Source organism: Nannospalax galili, unplaced genomic scaffold (genome assembly GCF_000622305.1).
Source record: "Nannospalax galili isolate Female #2095 unplaced genomic scaffold, S.galili_v1.0 scaffold140, whole genome shotgun sequence".
NCBI classification, from domain to species: domain Eukaryota; kingdom Metazoa; phylum Chordata; class Mammalia; order Rodentia; family Spalacidae; genus Nannospalax; species Nannospalax galili.
The window spans coordinates 13,096,517-13,119,382 of NW_008352267.1; the positions used below are offsets into that span (position 1 = coordinate 13,096,517).

The 22,866-nt window shown below is 38.7% G+C and overlaps 1 protein-coding gene across 1 annotated transcript in view; it reads right to left on the bottom strand.

Annotated features, from left to right (window-relative positions):
• Positions 1-22,866, bottom strand: part of Ndfip2 (Nedd4 family interacting protein 2) — a 64,345-nt gene that overhangs the window by 25,505 nt on the left and 15,974 nt on the right. Inside the window, exons 2-3 of the mRNA XM_008849105.3 lie at positions 4,204-4,369; positions 1,829-1,962 (exon numbers count right to left, since the gene is read on the bottom strand). Coding sequence (XP_008847327.1) covers positions 1,829-1,962; positions 4,204-4,369 — 300 coding nt within the window. The remainder of the gene's footprint in view (positions 1-1,828; positions 1,963-4,203; positions 4,370-22,866) is intronic.

Sequence of the window (22,866 nt, forward strand, 5' to 3'; positions counted from 1 at the left end):
TTTAAAGGTTAAAAAACTCATTCAATTTTATGTCTTACAGGGCTTATACTGAGTTCAATATTGTAGAACTGTATGAACTATGAACCTAGAAACTTGTACCAACTTGTGAAAGAGATGTATTCTTGCTCTGGTATGTGTTACTGAATGTTAAATCTGTAGTGAAATGCTTCTTCTAATCATGTAGTTACTAAAAATTTTTAAAAATAACGATTAAAAAAATAGGAAGAATTAGTAGATGTGAAAAGCATTACCACTGAAATCTACCTGATGATTTTATATCTGTGCTCAGACGCCAAGGAGCTCAGAAAGTAACCGACTATCACTAGTAATAATCAGGTATATAGAGGTTAGAAACACATGTGCAAACATCTTAATGTCAATTGCATTGAAAATGAATTTTTCTGTATGAAACTCTGTATTTTAATAATGAAATGGAGATCTTTTTTAAAAGTTAAAACCTCATTTATCTCTTATAGGGTTTATACTGAGTACAATACTGTAAACTGTAATAGTTCAACTATAAAGCTAAAAATTTACAGCCAATTCTAAAAAAGATGCATCTTAGGTCAGAATATTGTTATTGACTATGTCCATGCTGTTGTAATGAAATGCTTCTTCTATGTGGTTATTAAATAAAGAATTAACAAAACAAAATTTATGTAGATTTAAAAAGTTGTTAAATTCTTGGTGTTTTTAACTATCCTAATAATCTCTAAAATACATTAAGAAAAATACTGCATGTTTAGTACAATACCTTTTGTTTACAACAAATAATATACTAAAATATTAATGTTTTTGCTTATAAATGTAAAGAATTTCTCTGAAATTATATGCAAAACCTGCTATAATAGATTGCTTCCAATATTCAATGACTATTACTACACAAGACCTTACTTCCTCAGTCTTGGATCTATCAGTGTGCTCAAAACAAACCTGAGGGCTAGAGAGATAGCTCAGTGGTTAAGAGCACTGACTGCTCTTGCAGAGGACCAGAGTTCAATTCCCAGCATCCACATGGTAGCTATGAACCGAACTGCCCTTAACTCCAGTTCCAGGGGAATCCGACACCCTCTTCTGACACATGTGCAGGCAATATACTCATACACATAAAATAAAAATAATTTAAAAAATATTTTTACCCCCCCCCCCAAAAAAATCGTATGCCCTTCTGGCATCTATACTGCAGTCACATGGAACAAGACAATAAAGATGTAACTTACTTATATAATCATTAAAAAGTGTTAACGCATGTATGAAGGGGAAAATATGTAAACAGTATGTATGACAGGGGAAGGGAAGGAAAAAGGGAGAGAGGAACGTGGGAGGGAAGGGGGGAGGGAGGGAGGGAGGGAGGGAGGGAGGGAGGGAAGAGAGGGAAGAGAGGGAAGGATAAGGAATGGCAAAGGGAGGAGAAGCAAGCATGAACAGAAAACACAGCACAGCTATGACGACAGACCTTGAAATCTCGACTACGTGGACAGCAGAAAGACCTCCATGAAAAAGAACTGCTAGAGTTGTGGTGATCAGAGTGAGGAGGATTAAAAGGTCAGCATGTGAGATGGCTGAAACCAAAATCTGGGAAGCGATTAAAGTATTGTAAAAGCAAGGTCTAGGATGGCATAAACTGGTCAGGGAACCGACATCAGCAAATGAGATTAAGGATTGCATTTAACTGAGATAGCACAATTTTACTGATAGGGACACACAAAGGCAGTAGCACAGAAAACACACAGAGATTACACACACTCTTGCACACAGAACACAATTTTTTGTATTACACAAGGACGAATTACACAAAATTATTTTTAAAAATTATCATTATTTTTACTCTTTGAGATGTTTCCGCTGCTGCAGCTGCCATGGCAGCAGCCTTAGCCTTCTCAGCTTCATCGTACGTAGGAAGAGAGGTAGCAACGCTATAGGGAGGTGGCACAGGGTAAAACTCACTGTACACTTCAGTATCTGAGGAGAAAGAATTTTTTAAAGGACAACCATTAAAAACAATTTAATATAGTTTTATAGTTGTGATCATTAATCTACAATAGGACACTAAAGTTTCTAGTGCTATTATAGTTCTATACTATAATACAAATACAATAAAAAACATTTAATTATATAATCTTATATTTGCCCTATATTTATTATACGGAGATACAGTTAATATCATCTAAAGGCTGACTCAGACTTGGAAACTACCTCAAGAATGATGTTTAACATTGACTGTGTGTGTGTGTGTGTGTGTGTGTGTGTGTGTGTGTGTGTGTGTGTACACTATGTTGCCACTGTGGAGGTCACAGTACAACCTGTGGGAGTGCATTCTCTCCTTCAACTATGTGGATTCCCTGGTTCAAACCTGGGTCAACAGGCTTAGTGGCAAGCGGCCTTAAGTGCTGAGCTATCTCATCAGTCCAAGAATAAGAACTTCAAAAGAAGTCCCAGACAAAGAAGTCAGGAATCTCACAATACATGAGCATCCTGTGTGTGTTTATTGGTCTTCACAAAGGAGTTAGCTTATTTACCCATTATCTCGTAGCCAAAAAAAGTTTTTAAAAATCAGTAATAATAACATTTATAGTGCTAACAACTTCATATATCTTCTTATACATTAATGTTGGTAACTCTGAGGTCCAAAAAAATTAAGTGCCTTGCTGTTCTGACCAAAGAGTAAATAGCAGAACCAGGGAACTCCTCACTCAGAAGACTTTGTTCTGATAACATAAGGGGAAATTTTTCTATATGCTTATTTCAGCATTCACCTTATCTCAAGCAAATTCAGTATTCTTTTTGCTTAAAGACTGATGAATTTTCACTCTCACCCCCTTTTCCTTCCATTTCTCTAATATCCACATACTTCCTTGGACTTTCTTTTTATTAAGAATGTCTCTCAGGCTGGATAGATGGCTCAGTGATTAAGAACACTGGCTGTTCTTGCAGAAGACACAGGTTCGAATCCCAGCACCCATATAGCAGCTAACAACTGTCCGTAACACCAGTTCCAGGGGATCTGACACCTTCTTCTGACCTCTGCAGGCATTGCACGACACGGGTGCACTTATACACAGGCAGGCAATGTACTCATACACACAAAATAAATAAAAATAATAAATAAAATGTTTTTTAAAAAATAAAAATAAAAATAAATGTCTTTCTGAACCAGGCATGGTGGTGCATACCTTTAATCCCAGCACTCAGGAAGCAGAGGCAGGCAGATCTCTGTAAGTTTGAGGCCAGCCTGGTCTATGTAGTGAATTCCAAGCCAGCTGGGGCTACAGGGAGACCCTGTCTCAAAAAGACTGAAAAAAATGTCTCTCTGATTTTTAAGACATTTTTGAGAGTTAGTTTCCAAAAATAAAGTATAGGCTGCTAATTTAAAAAATTATACTCCAGAGTTTATTTCCAGTATAATTAGTTATGCGATGTTCCCCATTAACTGATAACATTTAAACTAGACTCAATAACATGAAAAAGGGAGCTTCTACATTCTATGTTTGACATTTCTTTTAGTTACTTTTTAAATTACTAATTAGTTACTTTTCATTATGGACATGAAATATTTGGAGAAATTACTTATGACTTTTAGAAATTATTAAACTACTCAGAAAGACTACAGTAGTATACAAAATTATACAATCATATAAAGTATATAAAACATAAAAGTGTATAAATTATCAAAATGTCCAATTTAGCACTGCTGAGAAATTATACACTGTGGCCAGAAAAATAACTATGATTAAGATGGCCTGAACAGAGAAAATGCATAGCAGCAAGCAGGAATTGCCATTATATTCAAGAATTATTACCACATACATGGTATGTAGGCCTTTCATGATTGGTCAGACACATCCACTAGGTTCTCTCATCATTAGCTTTTCCACGATGACTTCATTTAATGACTATATACATATATGTGTTATGTGTGGGACTATGTATGTGCATATTTGTCTAAATATTCGTTAACAAGCTGAGTGCAGAGGCACATTCCTACACACCCTATACCCAACACATGGGAAGCTGAGGCAGAAGGACTGTGAAGTCTAGGCTGGCCTGGGCCATACAGTAAGCTCCAGGGCAGCCTTGCTATCTTATATAGCAAGGTCCTATCTCAAAATAAAACAAAACAAAGCAAAGACTTGATAATTATACAAAGCCATATTGTTTAAAAAAAAAAAAAAAACAGGTAAATCATTATTAGCTATTTTATACCTGAAGTTGTAGGTACTTCCACAGTGATGCTACTATAAGGTGGAGGAGAAGAGTCAGTTTCCAGTGCTGGTGCTGAAGGAGCAGCTTGCACGGTCTGTGGTGCTGAGTTGGAAGTAGATGGCTGCTCTACAGCAGATGATTCTGAATTATCTTCTTCATTGTGAAGCTAAGGAACAAAGGAGAAAAAAAAAATTGATGTAATGTGATTTGTCATTTCCCTTTAACTTAAGCTAATTTTTAAAGATTATTTAAAGATCATTGAACTTTTAAATGTATTTCAGGGGGGCTAGAGAGATGGTTCAGCAGTTAAGAACACTTGCTGTTCCTTTAGAGGAGCAGGGTTCGATTCCCAACACTCACATGACAGGTAACAACTGTCTGTAACTCCAGTTCCAGGGAATCTGACACACTCTTCTGGCCACTAGGGCATTGCACACACATGGTGCACTTATATATATGCAGGCAAAACACTCATACACATAAAATAAAAAAAATAAATAAATAAATATAATTCAGGAAAAGGAATCAAAAACATTACACTTCTAGATTAAGAATGTGATTTCAGAAATAAAATTTTAATCAATCAATCAATGCTGAAAAAATGGAATATATTATATGGACAATCATCCTGGTACCCTATAACAAGCTTCTCATATAGTCATTCCAGATGGGAAAGAACCAGGCCTGAGATTCAGTCTCATGACAACTGATTCAAGGTTTGTTCTCACCGATAGCCACCATTGTTAAGCAATCTGATGGCATGTCTGTTCAGTCCTTAAATTCACAATGAATAAGATTCAAACATTTACAGATTCCTTTTTTACTCCCTCAAGTAGAAAAACTTTCCATCAGAAGTACAATGTGGTCCCAACCACTGGGCCTGCTGACTTCCTAGACCAATAGGCAAAAAGTTCTAAGACCCTGACTACTCTGAACAAATTTCTCAGCTCCTGGTACCAACAGGTAATGCATTCCAAAACCTTGATTCTCCCTCCCTCATAATTCTGCAGGTCCCCTAGCTCCTTTGCTGACATGTTAGCAATCCCCAGGCATTATCCCGATGCCCACAATCCCCCTCTCAATCAACTACAGACGCAATAAATAAATAAATAAATAAACAAACAAACAAACAAACTTCTATTAAGAAGCTTAGAAATAGCCAGGCATGGTGGCGCACACTTTTAATCCCAGCACTCAGGAGGCAGAGGCAGACAGATCTCTGTGAGTTCAAGGTCAGCCTGATCTGCATAGAGGCCAGCTGAGGCTACATGGAGACCATCCCAAAAACAAAGACCAAAAAAAAAGATGATACTTAGAAATTTAATGGCTTCTTTTCCACAAAGTTTCAAACTATTAAAAGTTTATAAAGACAGTTGCGTGATTTAAAATGGAGTCAAATTTATATGCTGTAGGTATTAAAGTGTTATCAGTTATTAGGAATGTCCCAGAAAGGAACACAAAAATCCTAGTAACACAGTCATTATACTCCTCTACCACATTTGAATCTATAATACTTTGAGATGGAAATTGAATAATGAAGCGGAATAACACTATACAGACAGTCTAAATATGCAATACTCTTAGGTCTCTCTGAAAAAGGACCAGTTCAGTGAGAGCCCATCTCAAAAAATATGGAGAATAAAGGAAAACACTCAAAATCAACCTCTGGCCTCTATATGTGAATGCATGGGCAAGCACACACTCAGATATATACCACACACATGCAGACACACACACACACACACACACACACACAAATAGAAAATACATACGGATGGAAGGTAATTTACTACAATATTGTTTATGCAATGTACACACTAGAAAAATATTTGCATGGGTTAATAAGCATGTAACTTTTAAAGAACAGTTTTAAATTTTTTTTTAATGTGTATGAATGTTTTGCCAGTGTATAGGTGTGCCCATGTCACACAATACCTAGAGGGCAGAAGAGGGCATTGAATCCCCTGGAACTGGAATTACAGATGGTTGTTAGCCAAGGTGGGTGCAGGGAATCAAACCTGGATCCTCTGCAAGAGCAGTCAGTGCTCCTAACTACTGAGCTATCTCTCCAGCCCCATAAGTGTAAAATTTTAATATAACTATCATAAACATACCAAGTCATTTCTCAAGTTACTAAATTCTTCTCATGCATATCACATCAAGGTTGACCAATAAAATCAATTCACAGAAACTGAATTCTAAGTCTAAAATAATCATTACATGAATTTTTTGTCTTTTTGAGACAGGGTCTCTCTGTAGCCACATCTGGCCTGGAGTCAGGATGGAGACTAGGTTGGCCTCGAACTAACAGAGATCTGCCTGTCTCTGCCTCCTGAGTGCTGGGATGAAAGGCGTGAGCCAACACACCCTGCTCAATAACATGAATTTTGTATAAATTTCCTTGTAGCCATTCGGCACCGTTCCTGCTGTTCCATCACATCCTACCCAGGAGAACTCTTCAGAGCTAGTCATCTTTAGCTCATTATATTTTTTTTGACTTTTTAATTTTAATGATTTTTTTTCGGTATTTCATACAGAACATCTTAATCATCTTTATACCTCCTTTCCTACTGGCCCCCTGGAATTCATGCATTCTGTTATTTGTGTTAAGGTCTATCATGTCAAGTTAGTGTCCCCAGATGCTCCTTGGTGCCAGTTCATCCACTGAGGTCTAGTCAGCCTAGAGTCCCTCCCTTTAAGGAGATCATTTCTTACTCACCCAGCAGTAATCAGCTGTCAGTAAGTCTCTAAGATTGGGGTGTGCTGTCCATTTCCATAGTTCTGTGCTAGGTTTTTGTCTCCTTGAGTTTGCACGGGTCTCGTACATCTTGTGCATGCTGACACTACTGCTGTAGGTTCATATGAGAAGGATCCCAAGAGCCTGTAGGATTCTATTTCCATATGGTCATTCACTTCCTCCCTATGTCTTACAATCTTTCCACCCCCTCTTCTACAATGATCCTTGAGCCCTGGGTAGGTAATTTAATATAGGAGCCCTCTCCAAGGACCCACACTCTGTAGACTCTTATTCTCTACATTGTGGCCACTTGTGACCTTCTGTGTTCCTGGCCCTCTGTTGCATGAGGGAGCTTCACTGATGAGCACTGAAAGATGCATTAGTGTTCTCTTCATCCCTTGTTCACATGAGCCTTGGGTGTAGAGGATGCATTGTAGATGTGCCACTTAGGCTTGGGAAATTCACAGACAATCTGTGTATGACCAGTTGTGGAACTCTGTTGAAAAAGAAGCTGCTTTGAAGGGTGGTGATTGGGATACTTGTCTGTACATTTAAAGATCCATATTTTGCACACAGCTATGAGTATTTGGCTATGTTTATAGTACCACACATGAGTTTCCTCCCACTGAGTAGGCTTTAAGGTCCAATTAGGTACCTGTTGATTACTCCCAAGATAAAAGTGCCACTACTGCACTAATGTTGTTTGCTGTGCCAGTTACTGATGTGGTTTTTAGCCTTGACGCTAAGGTTGGACCATTGACTGATTTTCTTCCTTACCAGCTTGTGTGGTGCTCTCCAAAGCTATGAGAGCTAACCTTCAGGGGAGGTGGCTTCCAGGTCAGAAAGTTCCAGCTCTACTGCTCTGAATTCTGTGCCTTGTTCTTCTCTCTCAGGTTCCTTCTTTCCCTTTACCTCTCTGGTTACTTTTCATTTTCCTGGTTCCTGCAGTTACATCAGGATATACACTCACATATAAGGATATGGTGCTAGGATCCACAAATGAAGGAGAACATATGTCGTTTGTTTTTCTGAGTCTGTGTTACTACACTTAGTGTAACAGTTCATAGTTCCATTTACCTGCAAATTTCATTATTTCATCTTTCTTTACTGCTGAGTAAAACTCCATGGTATAAATGAACTACATTTTCATTATCCACTCGTCAGTTGAGGGACACTTAGGTTGCTTCCATGTCTTAGTTATTGTGAAAAGAGCAGCAACAAGCATGGATGTACAAGTGTCTCTACAATAGGATGAGTTCTTTGGGTATACGCCAAGGAGTGGAATAACTGGGTCATATTGTAGATTCATTTTTAATTTTTTGAGAGTTCTCCGCACTGCTTTCCCTCGGAATTGCACAAGTTTGCAATAGCACCAGGAGTGAATGAGTTCCCCTTTCTCCACATCCTCACCAGCATCTGATATCATTTGTTTTCTTGATCTAAGCCAGTCTGACTGGGGTAAGATGAAATGTTAACATGGTTTTAATTTGCATTTCCCTAATTAATAATGATGTTAATCAGTTTTTTGTTTTTGTTTTTGTTTTCTGGTCTTTTTGAGACAGAGGTCTCCCTGTAGCCCCAGCTGTCCTGGAACTCACTATGTAGACCAGGCTGGCCTTGAACTCACAGAGATCTGCCTGTCTCTGCCTCCTGAGTGCTGGGACTAAAGGTGTGTGCCACCATGCCCAGCTTGATCATTTCTTTAAAATTTTATTTATTATTTTTATTTTATGTGTATGAATGCTATGCCTGCATGTAAGGAAGTGCAGCCGTGTTGTGCAATGCCCACAGAGGACAGAGAGGCTGTTGGATCCCCTGGAACTGCAGTTAAGGACAGTTGTTGGCTGCCATGTGGGTGCTGGGATTTGAACCCAGGTCTTCTGCAAGAACAGCCAGTTTTCTTAACCGCTGAGCCATCTCTCCAGCCCCTGTTGATCACTTTTTAAGGTGTTTCTTAGCCATCTTGATTTCTTCTTTTGAGAACTTTCTGTTGAGATTTTTAGCTTATCTTTTAATTGGCTCATCTGTTTTCTTGATTCTTTGTCTTTGAGTTCTTTATATATTCTGGATCTTAAACCTCTGTAAGATGTGTCACTGGTGAAGATTTTTCTCCCACTCTGTGAGTTTTCTCTTCACTTTCTTGGTTGCTTCTTTTGCTGTACAGAAGCTTTTTAGTTTAATGAGGTCCCACTTGTTGATTGTTGACCTTAATTCCTGAGCAACCAGTGTCCCATTTAGAAAATCCTTTCCTATACCTCTATCTTGTAGGTTACTGCCAATGTTTTCTTCTAACAATTTCAAAGTTTCAGGCTTCACACTGAAGTCTGATCCATTTGAAGTTGACTTTTGGGCAGGGTGAAAGATAAGGGTCTAGTTTCATTCTCCTATAGGTTTTCCCAGCACCATTTGCTGAACAAGCATGCTGTCTTTCTCCCAGTGAATGTTCTTGGCCCCTTTGTCAAATATCAGGTGACTAAAATTGCATGTACTCATATTTGGGTCTTCAATTTTGTTCCATTGATCTATGGGTCTATTTTTGTGCCAGTACCATGTTGTTTTTATGACTATAGCTCTGTAATACAGTTTAAAATCTGGTTTAGTAATCCCACCAGCATTGTTCTTTGTGTTCAGTATTATTTTGGTTATCCAGGGTCTTTTGTGCTTCCATATGAATTTTAGGATTTTTTTTCTAGTTCTGTGAAGTATATCATGGGGATTTTAATTGGGAATGTATTGAATCTATATTGCTTTTGGTAGAGAGGTCATAAACACTTTTTCAAGCAGGCACTAAATGACTATGCCCAAAGGAGAACATTCTGCACCATTTGTGTTGTCCCATCACATCCTACCCAAGACTCTCCACAGCTAGTAGTATTTAAACTCGTATTTTTAAAGCAAAAATGTTTGAGTAAAAAAAGTAAAAATAAAAAGTACAGAGATTTACTTAGCAGTACCAATGGAACTAAATAATATCAGAAGTCAAAAAGAGAAAATTACTTTCCATATCTATTAAGAGCTGAAAAATGTAGCTGCAATGAACTTTACTGAAGAAACCGTATGTAACAACTTCTCCAATTCTCCTGCCTTACACATATTCCTTACATATCAAGAGTATATAACTGTGCTCCCCAGAAAGACCAAGTCATCTTAAACCTGACAAAGTTTACTATATAACTATAATGAAAAGAATATCTACAGGCACTGTTGCGTATGCCTCCAGACTAAAGCTCTGAAATATAAAAAAAATTCCCTAATTTACTTCCGCACTACCCAACATCCAGTCTTATTTTTATAAGATTATGAGATGTGAACATGTGCCATGCAAGAACAGTAAAACCCAGTAACAGTCAACAAAACAAAATCTACCCACTGTGGCACATAACTTCCAAATTACTTTAAATGCAACACTATAACTTTAATACGTGACAACAATTAAATTGCTTCTACAACCAGTGTGTGGTGGCGCATGCCTTTAAACCCAGCACAAACCCAGCACTCAGGAGGCAGAGGCAGGCAGATCTCTGTGAGTTCAAAGCCAGCCTGAGTTCTAGGCCAGCTGGGGCTACAGGGAGATCGTGTTTCAAAAGACAGAAAAAAAAATTGTTTCTATAAATTAACCTGTGACTACCTTGTAAATAAATCCATACACAGGTTCAAATGATATGTCTATCAAATTAAACAATGCTTGGGTTTCCCATAATTGTGTTGTCCAGTGGTTCTATTTTCCATTCTTTAACAATTATCCAAACAGAAAAAACAGAAACAAGAGGAAAGATCTAGGCCGGGTGTGGTGGCCTAGGCCACCTTTAATCCCAGCACTCAGGAGGCAGAGGCAGGTGGATCTTTATGAGTTCAAGGCCAGCCTGGTCTACATAGTGAGTTCCAGGTCAGCTGGGGCTACAGAGAGACCCTGTCTCAAAAAGACAAAAAAACAGAGGAAAGATCTAGTGAACAGTGCAGATCCAGACTGTGTATTACCCCACTGTACCTCAAAACCTATCATTTAACCTCTTCCTACTATGAACCTCCAAAGCACAAGTGGGCAATATTGTGTGACATGATGAGAATTTGTTTTTGATGTAGCACCAACAGGATGGTGAAAATTTTTATATGGAATGAAACATTGCTTTGTCTCAAAGGAGAAAAAAAAAAATGGGAGAGCTGCCTTAAAGGTATCTGTAGCCAGTTTCTACATGTGTATATTGAGTGTTTTTAATGACAAGAAAATTAAGCATTTTGAGGAATGTTAGCTAAGTGAAGCCCAGCCTCCACATGTGCAACTGCCATTTCTTCTGACTGCTATGTCTCCTTTAGCCCTTGGTGACAAAATGTTAATGCAGTAAAAAGAAGTTTTGCTACTATGAATCCAGAGACATCAGCCAATTTGATGAGATAAATTCTAGCTTTAGTATTATTATTATCATTATCATTACAGCTACCCATGGTACTTAACATTTCTGAAAGCAAAAGTCCTTTCAGGTAGGGTTTTCGTGAGGAAATGGGGAGGCTGTGACAACTAGGCGCAACCACGTGTCTTCCCAAGACACTGCACTGTGAACTTTTTTCAGCAATTCACCCAATTCAACATTGTTTGCCATCTCTTTCATTCTCAAAAAGTAGTAAAAAAAACTTTTAGATATTTATTACTTTTTACTGTTTATGTGTATGAGTGTATTGCCTGCATGTATGCAAGTGCACTGGTGTCATGTAATGCCCATGGAGGTCAGAGGAAGGCATTGGATTCCCTAGAACTGGAGTTACAGATGGCTGTTAGCTGCCATGAGGGTACTGAGAATCAAACCCAGGTCATCTGTAAGAGCAGACAGTGCTCTTAACCGTTGAGTCATCTCTCCAATCCCCAAAATAGTCAAATTTAATAAATTATTTTTTCACATACAATGGAATTCAAGTGTTCAATGACGCAGACAAGGAAGGCTCTAACTTTCAAGATGACTAATATCAAGGCATACATAAGAAGTCTATCATTCTAACTACCTTTCTAACACCTGGCTTAAAGAAGAAAACAGATTATGGTTACAGTAAAATCAAAAGGCAGAGTCAGTCAAGCTATTGGTCTAAGTGCCCTAGAAGACAGTGAGTGAGCTACCTTGTATGTGCTCTTTTTTCGGCATGGTGGGGAGACAGGGGCAGCATCTGGTACTGAACCCAAGGTTCAGCACATGTCAGTTAACAGTCTACTACTGGACTACATCCCCAGGGTTTTTTGTTGTTGTTGTTTTTATTTTTTATTTTAAGGCAGAATCTCACTAAGTTACCCACTAACTTTTCCTCTTTAGCCCAAGAACTGGTGACCTGTTATCTCTCAAGGAGCTGAGATTACAACAGGTATAGATGTATTACACATTTTGATTTATAACTAACTTCTGGTTGCTGCCAAATTATTGGTGTCAAATTTTTCATGACCCCCCACATTCAGTCAAAGGCTCTACAATTTAAGAAGCTGTGGTTTACAATGTATTTTACTGACCAAAGAAATCTGTAAAAGTAGAGGTTGTGTCTATCTTGAATACTGTGAAAATAAACACCTCCAAAAATATTCTGATTTAACTTTAAGATGAAAAGAATACATATTATAGGTCACTGATCACAAGGAGAATATGAAGGAATATAAATGAAGAAGAGCCTTGCCAACCCCAGGTAATGTGAAGTCTCTCACAGCTAGTTGCTGACTTTCTTAGTAAGTTAAAGGATGGGAATGGAAGAGAATTTTCATCTCAAAGACCTCCAAAGAACAAAGAAGTCATGTAGGTGGGGTGAACATTATATATAAATTTCTACTTTCAAAGAATTTCACCTCTGGTTGAATTCCTTTTCATATACTAAAGTTACAGTGTAAATACCTGGGAAATCCTAAAATTCTCTCCTTGAATATATCACCTCCTGTATGTCACACTGGTGACTATCACCTGAATTAAAATAACATGCTGCGGGCTTGGTGGTGCACGTCTTTAATCCCAGCACACAGGAGACAGAGGCAGGCAGACCTCTCTGAGTTCAAGGCCAGCCTGGTCTACATAGTGAGTTCCAGGACAGCTGGGGCTACAAGGAGACCCTGTCTCAAAAAGAACAAAAAAATAAAAAATTTTAAAAAACATATGCTACTTATAAATATTATATCAAAAAAAGTTACTCTGTACACTATTTAGGAGAGGGTAATAAAGGTAGAAGTAAGAAAGGTAGCTATAACCAAAGTAAGCTCTATACATGTAAGCACAAAGAAATGCATGAAAATAATAATAATAATAATAATAATAATAATAATAATAATAATAAAACCTCTAGCCTACTCAGAGCTCCACTATGAAAATATGTTTACTTTTTAAATTATTTTTATTTTTATTTTATGTGTATGCATGTATTGCCTGTATGTGTAAGTGCACCCATGTGGTGCAATGCCTGAGAAGGACAGAAGAGGGCATCAGATCCCCTACAGCTAGCATTACAGATGGTTGTTATCCACCATGTGGGTGCTGGGATTCGAACCTGGGTCTTCTGCCAAGAATAGCCAGTGCTCTTAATTGCTGAGCCACCTCTCTAGCCCCGAAAATGTATATTTATAAATCTTCCCTATCTTCACTCCTCTTTACTAATTGGGCAATATGATCGTAACATGGATTATTACGATCCTTAATAGTCCTTAAGGGGAAAAGGGGAGTAAGAAAAAAAAAAGAAAGAAAAATAGCTATTCATGCTGAGCTGGAGCCTTCTCACATGTTCTTTCATCTGAAGTCATCCTGTTAGCTGACTAATGGACCCCTCCCTAAACTCAGTAGCTTGTGAAGTCAAGAACTGGAACAACAGGATTCTAATTACTGCTCAGAGGAATAGGACCTCCCATCTCTGGCCCTGGGAGGAGACAGGACATCCTGAACTGCCTGGAAAGTCTCTAATTGATGACTATCTAACCCTGGTTGTTGGAGCCCTAAACATTATGAGATTACTATATAGCAAGCAGAAAGTTTTCCAATAAAGAACAGAGCACATAACACTGCTTCCTCCTCGAAGAGTCAACCCAAGTGTGCCTGTCAATCACCTAGACAGGCAAACACCCTGAAGGAAAGTTGTCTGTTTCAGACTTTAGAAACAGTATTTAAACCTGCCTAAACTATAAACTGACAAAATGGTCTCTGGCCATTGTCCGCTCTCACAGCTTGCCCCACTTTATTCTCTAGTAAACACTGACTACCCTCTACATTCTGTCTCTCTTGTTGAATTCATTCCACAGAGATCACAAGAACCAGAACGCAAAGGGGAAACCAAAGCTAGGCAGTCGATCTGAGGGCACTGCTCCATGTTGGCTTCCACATTATCTTCACTAAAGCTCCTGATAATCCACCAGTCTAGTTTATCATGAGAAGCCCATAATAAATGGCATAAATGTCTACATAGTTCATCATGGAAAGATATTCACTGTCTCACTTTTTTTTCAGTTTTATACCTGTATGACAGACACGTTTTTGTATTTGGCTTTGGCTTTGGTTTTGCTTTTACTTTTGTTTTGAGTCAGGGTCTCAAAATGCAGTACCAGCTGCCTTGAATTTGTATCCCACTTACTCTATCAAAAGAGAAGACATTCTAAAGAGAGACACTTGTGATCCTCCTTTGATTACCTCATTCTTAAAACAATGGGCCTCAAGGAAGTGAAATCTCCCCAGGAATCTCAGGAGAGAAGAAATCTCAAGAGAAGGAAAAGAATGAAGCCTGGTGCCAGCCAGAGGAGGAACTTGTCTCCCAGAAAGAGACTTTATCATAGAGTCTAGACAATTTGTCAGAGCACCTTGAAGAACATAGATAGGGAGCCAAGATAATAATGGGACAACACCTTGACCAGACTGCTGAGTTATGCACGTCTCTTGCCCAGTTTAAATGTAAACCTCATACCAATATTCCAAAGATAGACTTGGGGTTCCTTGGATCTCTTTAATCGTTCTTCTTCCCAATGTGGTCACACTGAATAAATCTCCTTTTCTGCTTATCTGTCTCTTTCACTGGCCTATTGAGGATGGGATGCTGAGCCTAACTTGTCAGGGCTGTCAAGGCCCAGGCTCTGAAGCTAGCCACTCCAGTAATAACTGCTTCTGCCTTGTGGGGTTGGAGTACATGCCTGCACCACCATGCCAGATTTGAACTTACTGTTTTTTTCTGGTCTTTTTGAGACAGGGTCTCACTGTAGCCCCAGCTGGCCTGGAACTCACTATACATAAATTTACTTTTAAAAGACGGAAGTTTCTGGGGGCTAGAGAGATGGCTCAGTGGTTAAGAACACTGGTTGTTTTGCAGAAGACCCAGGTTTGAATCCCAGCACCCACATGGCAGCTAACAACTGTCTGTAACTCCAGTTCCAAGGGATCTGACAGCCTCTTCTGACCTCCGCAGGCACTGCATGACACGGGTGCACTTACCTACATGCAGGCATACACGCATACATATAAAATAAAATAAATAAAATTAAAAGACGGAAGTTTCTGAAATCTGGTCACTGATGTTATGTCTGTCCACAATACAATATTCTATTTCATCATTTCAAACAGCTTTTTCAGGTTTATTTATTAGTGACTACACTATAGTTTTAAGCAATTAAGGAAGATAAGTGACTGTTTCCTTCTTCATTATAAAGCCATGGCACTTTGGATAGACATTAGCCCACACCACTCCAGGACTAGACACTAACTATATCACTTATGACACACTTGGGCAAAGCAACCGATTTCTAACAACCAGCAAGGCCCTCCTTCCAGGCAGGGTGCCTAGGTCAAAGACAGGGATTAAGATAATTTAAAATTATCCTAAAGGATATTCAGAAGTGTGTAACTAAAAGACAAGAAAAGGAAAGTGAAAGAAAAGTCATCTTTCACCATACAACTAAGAACACACTAAATATTTATATAAGTTAGCAGAACTGATTAATTTCCATGCCAAACTTGCCTTCCATCAAATCGTATTTTATTAGAAATAATAACCCAGAGCATTCCTGGTTTTAAGGTTCCTTAAGTGGCTTAAGAACCAAAATTTAGAAACCCAAATGGAGACACTGCTCTGAAACAGTTTTTCAAAGCAGAAGGGAAAAAATGAATTTATAACTAAGTATTGAGTTTTAAGAAGATTCCAATGCCAATTTTATAAGCTGACATACTCATTTTCTATCTAGTATAGGGACTGATAATATAATAACAACAATTTGTAATAAAAGGTTTTATTCCTTTCCTGTTCCTGTAATCAAATTAATTAAGAACATTTTGTAAGATCCTCTAGAAAGTTTCTGATTTGCATGTACCAAAAATAACCCAGCAAAGTGGTAGTTGGTAAAGTTTAAGGACTAAAATTGTCTGAGTACATTTCTTAGTAAAAGGCTGAGATAATAAACTTTAAGAAAAACATCAAAATAATTATCATGGGACTTGGAAAATGTCCCTCCGAGAAATCAGAATCTGAACATTCAAGATTTTAAAATACTATTGGGAAGAAAGGGTAAAAAAAAAAAAACTACTGAGGTACAAAATGAAAACCAGGACAACAGGAGCTAATAAACTTTAACTGCAAGCATTTCCTCCAGGAAGCATCTAATTGCAAGTTTGTGTTGCTTCCTGAGGCCCCAGGGGCTTAGAGACCTTGAGGGTGTCTGTCATCCTCAATCGTTAAAATTTAGATAGCATGTCCAGTTCACCTCAATAGTCCCTGCAACTAGCAGCAGTCTAGGGGACAGAGAAGGCTTCAACTTAAATGCAGAGTCCCCTAAGCTTCTGAAAGTTTCTCTCACAGAGGGTTTCTTCTGAAGGTGTCTTTGCATGCAATAAAACTGCATCAGCATAAAACACAGGCAATCAAACAAAAAAAGCAGTCAAAATAAAAAGCAAAGAAACAGAAAAGCTATAGGTAAAGTATTTGGCAAGTGCTACATCCATTTATATGTAGAACCAGAGCTAAATACAGACCTAAGCCAAACAGCAAATATTATATACTGTGAAAAAGTAAAAATATAAGCAACATAACTTCAGAACTGCAGAAATAGATTAAAATATTAATAATTAAGGTAGCAGAAAGCCCCATAAGATAACTGGTCAAGAGAATAACAATCTCTGATCTGGTCTAGATAAAGACCCAACTTTCTGGTTTCACTGGTGAATCACCTGATCAAAGGCCTCCTCTAGGAAGGCAGATTCATCTTAAGTCGCACTAAAGAGAGGAGCAAACACCTAGTACTTTAATAAGATGGTGAACTTTTCCCACCTGGAATCCCTGCCTCCTAGTGCAGTTCTTGTGGATTAAGACAGACACCTACCTAGCTCTCTCTAAGTGTTGCCTACTTTACCAAACTTCCTCCTGTTTTTCTTTATACGTCTTTTCTATGGATGGTTTTCATAATATTTTTGGCTGCCCTGAAGTTTTGGGTTTCTCTACCTTGTTCTCTAGAACTCCCTTCTCCTCCCAGCCATGTGGCTGCTGGTCTGCCCTGCCTGACCTCCATGGGGGCTCTAAACCAGCATGGCTTTGTGGCTTCCTTTCCTTCTCCCCTCCATTCTCCTGCTCAGGCAGCTGCTGAGATTTACAGCTTGTCAGCCCTGAGGACCTTTCCTTAAATTATAATAAAACTGTCCTAAAGCTTCTGTTTGAGTCCATTCTTAACTTCTCCTATGAATGAGATCAAGGACCCTCTAGGCGACCCTGTTTCTCCCCTGTATCAATATCACACCACCTTTCATAGTAGAAATTTAATCTCTAATATGTAAAATTTAAATATACAGTGTTTTAAACTATTCTATTTTTTTTTTCTAAACTCTTTTCTTACTTTTAATGAAATTTCAGAAGTTCCGTGGTGAAGAAATCTTTACCTAGAGTTTAACAATTCTTTTAGGTTTTTTTTTCCCCTTGTTGTAAAACTCAAACAATATACAAAATATAGCATTATGCTGGGTGTGCTGGTACATGCCTTTAACCCTCACACTCATATCCAGCTGGGGCTACAGTGAGATCCTGACTTAAAAAAAAGTAAAACAGCATTATCCCCCTCTTGAAATTATTCATATCTATTCATAAACACAAATGAGATAATATTCATCAAATATGAGTCTTGGTTTTTCTGGTCATGCCTAGATTGTGTCTCTGTATTCCTGCATACATGTTTTAAGATAAGTACATACTACTTTTTTAAAAAATTAAGAGTCAGGGGCTAGAGAGATGGCTCGGCAGTTACAAAAACTGGTTGTTCTTTCAGAAGACCCGGCTTCAAATCCCAGCACCCACAAGGCAGCTAACAACTGTCCAGAACTCCAGTTCCAGGGGATCTAACAGCCTCTTCTGTCCTCCGTGGGCACTGCACAACAGGGGTGCACTTACCTACACACAGGCGATACCCGCATACACATAAAATTTTTAAAAAAAGAATCAGGTGAAGGACACACTATGGTATTGGCATAGAAGACTGAGGCAGCAGAATCATGTGGTAGCAGCCCGGGTCACACACTGAGTCCAAACTGGGGCTATATACTGAGACCTGTTTCAACAAAACAAAACCACTAAAAATAAAAAGTAAAAAGGAGACTAATAAAACACACATTTCAGCCTAATATTTCCCATTTTAATACTGCACTCTTATCAGAAAATTAAAACAAGACTTTTTTATTTTATTGTATTTTATTCTTTTATCTGTTTTGAAACAGGATTTCCCTATAGCCCCAGGTGTCCTAAAACTCACTAGGTAGACCAGGCTCGTCTCAAACTCAAGAGATCTGCCTGCCTCTGACTCCCAAGTGCTGGAATCATAAAGGCATGCAGCAACACGCCCCACCAAACATGATTGTTTTATGCAACTATTCAGAGTAATGTCACAATAGACAATAACAGCCTATTCATTAAAAAACAGAATGTGCTAAATCATTATAATGAAAGATTATACAAACTTTCTAAATATTTTAGAAGAATAATAACAACCTAAAGAAATTAAAGGTAATAGAGTTGACAGGGAATAAATCATACCTTTTTTTGGGGGGGGGGGTCTGGTCTTTTTTGAGACAGGGTCTCCCTATAGCACCAGCTGGCCTGGAACTTGCTATGTAGATATACCTTTTTTTTTTAATGTCTTTATTTTTTACTGTCCGGTGATGTGTGGGTTTGGGTGTGCACATGCCACAGCGCACGTGTAGAGGAGAGAGGACAACTCTGTAGAGTTGTTCCTATCCTTCCACCTTTAGGAGGGTTCTGGGGATTGAACTCAGGTTTCCAGGCCCGTGCAGCAAGTGCCCATTGCCTGCTGAACCATGTCAATGGCCCTATTATTCCAATTTTAAATAAGGCAAAAGCTTATTTCAAAATGATTGTTCCAGGACTAGAGAGATGGCTCAGTGCTTAAGAGCACTAGCTGCTCTTGCAGAAGACTCAGGTTCAAATCCCAGCACCCATATGGCAGCTAACAACTGTCTGTAACTCCAGTTCCAAGGGATCCGATGCCCCCAGAAGAGGACACTGCCCTCCTCCGCGGACACTGCATGACACGGTTGCACTTACACACACACAGGCATAACACTCATACACACAGAATAAAAATAATTTTTTAAGAAAACATGACTACTCCAGTTCCATTATCATTTATTTTGATTTCATGTGTATGCACATTTTGCTTGCATGTATGTAAATACATCTCTGCATGCAATGCTGACGAAGGCCAGAAGAGGGCATCAGATGCCCTAGAACTGGAGTTAAGAGACAGTTGTTAGACACCATGTGGGTGCTGAGAACCATGCTCTGCAACAGCAGCTAGTGCTTTTAACAGCTGAACCATCTCTCCAGCCCCTATTATTTCAATATTAAATAAGCCAAAATGTTGTTTTTAAATGACTGTTAATAGACAAAATAGGTATGATGGGTTTTTGTAAATTTTGTATTCTCTTTTCATTTTCTATTTTACTAATCTGTATTTTTTTCAAGATCTGTACAATGGAGATAAAAGTAAGAACCATTCATTTTTTGTTTTGCTTTTAAGATAGGACAAAATGTGACATTTTAGAGAGATTTCTATCTTTGTTTAAAGGGGTTTCTGCAAGGTGGAAAAAAGTGGTAAGTCTTGTATCTGTAAAATTTCTCAGCAATACTAAAGAAGATTATCACAGATTCCACATATATTCAACAACCTTTCATAATCATCTTCACAAGAAAATCAGGTCCATAAATCCAGATATGACGCCTGTACTAATGCATAATTTATCAGCATATATTGATTTTAGTGTTCTGGGATGCTAATGAAACTCAACTTCAAGGTCAAAAGATTTCATAGTCTTTTTGTCACTTTGTCACTTGTAATATTGTTCCTTGTGGTGTCCTTTGCTAGTAGCCACACTATATAAACCTTAAGTATTCATCTATATAATATAAAAAGGCAATCTGAAGTCAGGCTTCTGACTTAGAAAGACCATGTCAAAGAAGAAACAAAGGCATTCTGTTTTCACAGTATTATAATAATAGTACCTATGCCTTAGAACTTGACTTACAAGCACTGTGACACATCAACATTGTACACAACATGCAAGAAATGTTCTAAAAGCTTTGCCCAGCTGATGACAAACTAAGTTTCCATGAACAACTCTATGAGAAAATGTTTGTTTCATACCAGCACAGGAGCAGGAACTATTAAGTCGGCTTTCTTCTACTGTCATCTTTTGCACAAATGTCAACAGTCCTCCAACCCAAACTAAATTCAAGAAATCAAACATATTTATGTTATTTAAATGCTACATGGTAAGAAAGTGCCAAAATGGTAAGGACATGCTACAAGGATACTGACAAGGTGACAAAGGCTCTTACTGGCTAAACTGGGATGGTCTGAGCATCACACCAATGAACACAGTATCAAATTATAACTCATAGGAATAAAATATGAAATCTGCGAATTCAGTCAAGATATAAGTGAATAAACAAATTAGGAGGATAGTAAAGCTCTTCCTTGAAGAATTAAAATCAATAAATGTTTGAAAGAAATGATGGAACTGGGTGGGATACCACATTTGATAACCACTATAGTTACTATTTCAGTCAAGAATAACCAATGAATTCTAGAGCCAATAGATAAAAGTATAATGTTTAAAAATTAGGATATTTGTGGGGTATGCTACAAAATTCCTGACTTGACCCTTTCCAACACACTAGCACAAGACTAAAAGTTCAGAATGCTGGTGCATTTTCCACTCCACCTGCAGAAACCCTGTATAATCACTCCTCCATATACTCAGCTGCCTTACAAAAAGATCTTTCTACAGCTGATGGACTCCACCTTTGCCTGGCTAAACACACCACATCCCTCAGAGCCTCTCAAATACCAACTGTTCCTATCCCCTCCCCCCCAACCCCACTCCCACATCCTTACCAGGGAAGAAGGCCACAAAACTATTTGGGACACTGCAATTGAAGATAAAAGTCTTTCTTCAAGCTGGGCGTGATGGGCCATGCCTTTAGTCTCAGCACTTCGGAGGCAGAGGCAGGCGTATCTCTGTGAGTTTGAGACCAACCTGGTCTACACAGCAAATTCCAGGCCCACTGGGGCTACAGGGAGACTCTGTCTCAAAAGACCGAAGGAAAAAAATTAAAAAAAAAAAAAAAAAAAGTTTCTCTGCAAGTTCCTCACAGCCTACCCTTAAAGCAGGATAGAAAGACAAAGAAAATGAATGGACATGAGAACTGAAGAGCCCCTCATTGCCCTGGCTGAGTCAAGAACTTCACACAAGTTACCAAACCACACTGCAGGACCAAAATGATTACACTTGGTTTTCTGAGAAATATTTCAGACAAGAGTATTAAAACAGCTAATGAACCATGCTGTGCTGGATAGCTTTAGTGTCAACTTGACACATTTGGGTTGAGGGAGCCTCAACTGGGGAACTGCCTCTATTGAACTGGCCTGTGGCCATGTCTGTGGGGCACCTTCTTGATGAGTGATGTGGGAAAGCCCAGGCCACTGTGGGTGGTACCACCCCTGGGCAGGTGGGCCTGTGTTGCATAAGAAAGCAGGTTGAGCAAGGGCCAGGGAGCAAGCCAGTAAGCAGCATTCTTCCATGGCCTGTGCTCCTGCCTCCAGCTCCTGCCTCCAGGTTCCTGCCCTGAATTCCTACCTTGGACTCCCTGATGAACTGTGACCTGGGAGATGTATGACAAATAAACCCTTTCCCAATGGAGAGACAAACTAGGACACATGCTTAGAGTCAAAACATGTCTTAAACGCTTGTGACTTTTAATTTTTAATCTTATCTTAATCCTTTCTAATCCATAAACTTGGACAATGCATCGCATAAATGAAGTTACAACCTCACAAAGGCAATTCTTCAGATAAATAAACTCCCATTTCATATCTTATTTTTAAATGTACTACTAAACTTCAATCTTTAAACTTGCAAGTAACATCTCTAAAGCAATGTAACTAACAAAAGTCACAAAAATCATATACACGGCTACTGCTCAGACATTTAAGTGCCCTCTGTGTCATTGTATCCCCTCCTCTCCCCATATGTACTTCCCTCTGGTCAATAAACTCCAATTTTGCTTCACAATGACCTGTCTTTAAATTCTTTACTGTAGTGTGAGTCAAGATCCCAGATACAACTGAGTGGGGAGGTGTCTCTGGGGAAACTCAGTCTGGGTATCAGCAACATCAAGTTGTATTTCCCACTGCAGGCAACATTTTTCTCATCTTGTTCCTGTCATAGTATTCATAAAAGTTCAATTACTCTGGGGCTGGACAGATGGCTGTTCTTGCAGAAGACGCAGGTTCGAATCCCAGAACCCACATGGCAGCTAACAACTGTCTGTAACTCCAGTTCCAGGGGACAGCCTCTTCTGTCCTCCGCAGGCATTGCATGACACGGGTACACTTACCTACATGCAGGCAATACACACATACACATAAAAATAATAAAATACAGCAC